The 5,062-nt window shown below is 39.5% G+C and overlaps 1 protein-coding gene across 1 annotated transcript in view; it reads left to right on the forward strand.

Moving 5' to 3' along the window:
* Nucleotides 1-5,062, forward strand: part of SAP18 (Sin3A-associated protein, 18kDa) — a 12,270-nt gene that overhangs the window by 4,167 nt on the left and 3,041 nt on the right. Inside the window, exon 4 of the mRNA XM_006894102.1 lies at nucleotide 49. Coding sequence (XP_006894164.1) covers nucleotide 49 — 1 coding nt within the window. The remainder of the gene's footprint in view (nucleotides 1-48; nucleotides 50-5,062) is intronic.

Here is a 5,062-nt window from a genome sequence, read left to right on the forward strand (position 1 = left end):
AGTGCGATTGGCACAGGACAGAGCGGAGTTTAGGGCTGTTGTACATAGGGTCGCTATGAGTCGCAGGCGACTCGACGGCACATAACAACAACAATAACAATAAACAAAATTTTATTATGAATATTTTCTCCACAATACAACTTTAGAAGAATTATCTCACTAGACTTGATTCTCCTGAGAGCAGTTATGGAAATTTAGAGAAGATCCCCCTCCTTCTACTTTTGGTACAAAACAAATAGTTTACTGAGAGTATACATATACACTTAAAAAAATAGAACCCCACAAATACCAGACTTTTAAGAACCATACACCTGGTCTCCCACCTAAATAGACACATCTGAAGGAATGGTATTCACATACCTGCTTTCTGAAACAGAGCCTTGAAAATAGATAAATATCAGGCTTTTAAATACCACACACCTGGTCTTCCATATAGACACGTCTGAAGTTTGCATAAAACTTCAGATACAAGTTTACAATCCTATAGTGTTTATGAAAGGAGTCTGAAAAATCTTATGAATAATCTCCTACATGAAATCTTTCCTGGATATGACTTGGGTACAGATTTTCAAGATGTTCTGTCATCAGAAAGCTGTTCTCTGAGTCACCAGAGCACAGAATGTCATGGAGTTACAGTGACAGACTGGGACAGAGCCTGTAAAAGTTCACATTACATATTTTTAAGTTTAATTAGAATAATCTGTTTTTCTCTCTATTCACAATGCTGAGATGTGTAAATGAAAGAGGGAGGAGGGAAAAAGGTAGCAATGGGATTTTGAAAACTTGTTTTCACACACCTCTCATGTTCACTTTGAAACTTTAGGCATTATTAGGTCAAAGAATACAATGAGATTATATCCATTTTAACAGAGAATTAATTTCTTTTTATTTTCCTTTTTTAAAAAATTGTATAAAATGAGAAAGAGTATGTTCATTAATTGAACTATTTTCAGGTGCCAGTTTGGAAATAGGTATTACATTAGTCATGTTGTACAATCATTATTCCCAATCAATGCCAAGTGTCCCATCAACATAAACAAATAGTTATTCACTGCTTCTCAAACAATGGCTGCCCTCCCATCCCAACCTCAGTAGCCACTAATAAAATATGTCTGTCTGGTCATTTTGTAGAAATACGTTCATACAATATGTATCCTGAAGGGAACTCTGGTGGCCTAGTGGCAAGAAGCTGCACTGATCCACACAGTCAAATGCTTTGCATAATCAATAAAGCAAAAGTAAACATCTTTCTGGTAGTCTCTGTCTTCAACTAAGGTCATTTGACATCAGCTTCTTATGCCACAACCTCTTCTGATTCCAGCCTGAATTTCTGGCAGTTCCCGGTTGATGAAAGGAACTCCTCTACAATTCTAAAGAGCAAAGACTTAAGTTTAAAGACTATAGGGCACTTGACTCAAACCTTGCTATTTTGAATTGCTTCCTAAGTATCTCAAAGTTGAATAATGAATAAGGAAGACTAAAGAAGAATTGATAACTTTGAATGTAGTGTTAGCAAAGCATATTGAATATATCATGGACTGGTGGAATAATTGTAAAGAATTGTACTGCCAGCACAAAGGTATGTGGTTCAAATTTACCAGCTGCTCTGCAGGACAGAGATGGGTAGTTAACTCTTCTACTACTTACTGCCTCTGAAAACCTACCGGAGGGTCAACTATGGGTCTGTTATGACTCAATGCTACACAACAACAAAAGCAACAATCAAAAGAACAAATCTTTCTTGAAGGAAGTGCACCCAGAATGCGTCTTGCAAGCAAGCATGGTGAAACATCATCTCACTTTCTTTAGATGTATCTTCTAGAGGAACCAGTCCTTGGAGAGAAACATGATGCTGGGTAAGGTCGAGGGTCAGCAAAAGAGAAGCAGACCCTCAAGGAGATGGATTGACTTAGTGAATCCGCAGTGAGTTTAACCATGACAGAAACTGTGTGGAAAGTGCTGGACAGGGCAAGGCTCAGATATGTTGCTCATAGGGTACCTGTAGGTCATAGTGGACTTGGCACCTAACGACAATATTCTGTATATTGTAGTTGTTAAATATTTATGCAACCTTGAGAACATTTAGGTTGTTTCTACCTTTGGGTTATTATGAATGATGAATGTTGGCATACAAGTGTCTGTTTGTGTCCCTGCTTTTAATTCTTTTGTGTGTCTGTATATCTAAGAGTATAATTGCAGGCTCAGAAGTTCAAGTTGAGTTTAGAAGAGGCAGTGCAGGAATATGATTATGTCAGATGCATCCTGGTAGAAAGCAGAGAATACCACAAGTTTTACCATTGTATTTTGTTGGCTATACAAAGGTATTTGACAGTGTAGATCATAAAACTGGCAAATATTGAGAAAAAAGGGAATCTCAGAACACTTATTAGTGCTCATACAAAAATCTATACCCAGACCAAGAATCTGTTGTCTGAACTGAGCAAGAGAGCACTGTACGGTTTAAAATCAGGAAGTGTGTACATCAGGGCTGCATACTTTTTCCATACCTATTCAATCTGAAGCTGAACATTGTGCCACTGATGTGTCAAATGCCTTAATGGTTACTCATGGCAGACAGTGTTTGGTGGAGTTCCCTGATTAAAACAAGCTTGGAAGCAGGAGTGGCATCTACTTCTGTAATAGTTTGCCTCTGGAAACCCTATGAACCTGGAGAAAGGATCAAAGTCACACAAGTGTTAAGGACTTTAGTTCATAGGGTTGCTATGAGTCACCTATGACTCAATGTCACTTAATAACAACAACAACAACAACAACATTCAATCTATATGCTTAACAATCAATTTGTGAAGCCGAACTCTATGAAGAAGAATGTGGCATCTGGATAGGAGGAAGACTTATCAATAACTTGCATTGTGTAAATGGTACAACTTTGCTTGCTCGAAGAGGACCTGAAGTACTAGCTGAAGAAAATCAAGAATATAGCCTTCAATATGGATTACATCTCAACAACAAGAAAACAAAGATCCTTACCACTGGGCCAGCAGGCAACACCATGATAAATGGAGGAAGATTTGAAATTGTCCAAGATTTCATCTTACTTGGATCACAATCAATACTCAACAGCAGTCAGGTGATAAGGAGACATAGTGCTTTGGGAAAGTCTACTATAAGGCAACTCTCCAAAATATTGGAGAGCAAGGATGCAAATTTGAAGTCTAAGGTGTGAGTGGTTCAGCCTATGGTTTTTGTTTGGGTGTTTTGTTTTTTGTTTTTTTTAAGTAAGTATCTTGGTTATTTTTAGTGAAAGAAAAGCAGCCTTTTCCATAGGGGACAAGTGAACTGAAGGTCAGAAGGAAGCTGGGTGTGGCCATTCAGCAGGTTGAGCACCAAAGCCCACAAGTGGTCAGAGAAAGGCCTTTTGGAGGTAGAGGCACTCAGCCTGGGAACTTGGGCACCCAGCTGGCACAGCAGAGGGATTGGGGGCCGGGGGTTGGACTGATCTGCCTGCCCTTGGTCATCGTACTGATAAGAGTGGATCATTGAGTGATTTCCACTTGCAGTAGGTTGGCATGATTAATTAGCAATTAAGGAATAAGAAGGTTATTCAGTTGGATTCTGAATCACAATCAGGACATAGTCTTTCTCTGGTGCAACCATAATTTCACTTTTCTTGGAGAGAATTCGAAGGCAGGTGAGGTCATTCTGGGGGTAGATTTTTCGCACTGTGCTCATGTCTTCAAGTTGAAGTTGTGCATGAGGTTGGCGTACTGTGTGACAGTGGAACTGTCCATGGAACTTTTGACGGGAAAGCCTTCCGTGTTCACTACGGTGATTCTCTGCCCTTCTGGCTCTGTAGTTGCTTCAAAGTCTCTTCTACTTCTGCACTCTCTGGACAGGCTGAGTAGCTCTGCTGCACTAGCACTTGGCCATGGTCTTTTCAATCACTTGTTATGCATCCGAGAGCTAGACAATGAATAAGGATGACAAAAAAAGAATTGATGCCTTTGAGGTGGGGTGTTGGAGAAGAGTGTGTAGAGTCCCAAAAGAAAGATCAGGTATGTCTTAGAAAAGGTGCAAGTAGAATGCTCTATGGAAGCAAGAATGCCGAAGCTTCATCTCTCATACGTTGGACATGTTCCTAGGAGAGGCTATTCCTTGGAAAGGGACATCATGCTTGGAAAGTTGGAGGAAAAAAGGAGGAAAGGAAGACTCCCTAATGACATGGATTGAGATAGTGACTGTAGCAATGAGGTCTAGTGTGTCAGAGATTGTGAGGATGGCACAGGCTAGGTCAGGATTTAAGTCTGTAATTTATAGGGTCACTTTGAGTCCTACTAAACTCAATGCCACCTAAAAACAACAACGTTAGTTCTATGTTCACTTTTTTTTAAGAACTGCCCAACTATTTTCCACAGTGGATGCACCATTTTATATTCTCACTAGCAATGCTCTTGGCTTCCATTTCCCCCACATCCTGCTATATTATGTTGTTCTTAAACAATCTTAGTCAATCTAGTGCTAATGAAGTGCATCCCTCTGATGGTCAAATAAGTAAATTCTCATTTCAGAGAACTTTTTTTGTGTGCAGTGCATGACTAAGGAGCCCTGGTGGAGAATACATTGGGTATTAGGTTGCTAACCAAAAGACCAGTGGTGTGGATCCACCAGGTGCTCACAGGAGAAACATTTAAATCCTTGGAAACCCCATGAAGGGTCCCTGTGAGTTGGACATGACTTCATGGCAGTGGGTTTTTGGTTTATTACATAGCTAGATGCAAAACATACATTCTTAACCATCATACATTTCAAAACAATCCAAACAACCCACTGCTTAACATTTCTACAAAATCTCAAACTGCCTTCTAAAATTAGTATACCAGTTTACACTCTCAACCAGCAATATAACAGCCTATGTTAGATGGCTAAAAGTTGATGTTGTCACTGTTTTTGTTTTGCTAATCTAGGTGTACTTTCATAGGTTTTTCTGTACAGAAATGGCAAAGGAGGTTGAGTTTTCAAGTATGGAAATACAAAGGAAGAGGAACAGTTGTAAGCAGACACTGGTGATTGGGACATGGAATGTGAGAATCATGAATGTAGG

This window comes from Elephantulus edwardii, unplaced genomic scaffold (genome assembly GCF_000299155.1).
Source record: "Elephantulus edwardii isolate Elephantulus edwardi_28Jun2011 unplaced genomic scaffold, EleEdw1.0 scaffold00135, whole genome shotgun sequence".
Lineage (NCBI taxonomy): Eukaryota > Metazoa > Chordata > Mammalia > Macroscelidea > Macroscelididae > Elephantulus > Elephantulus edwardii.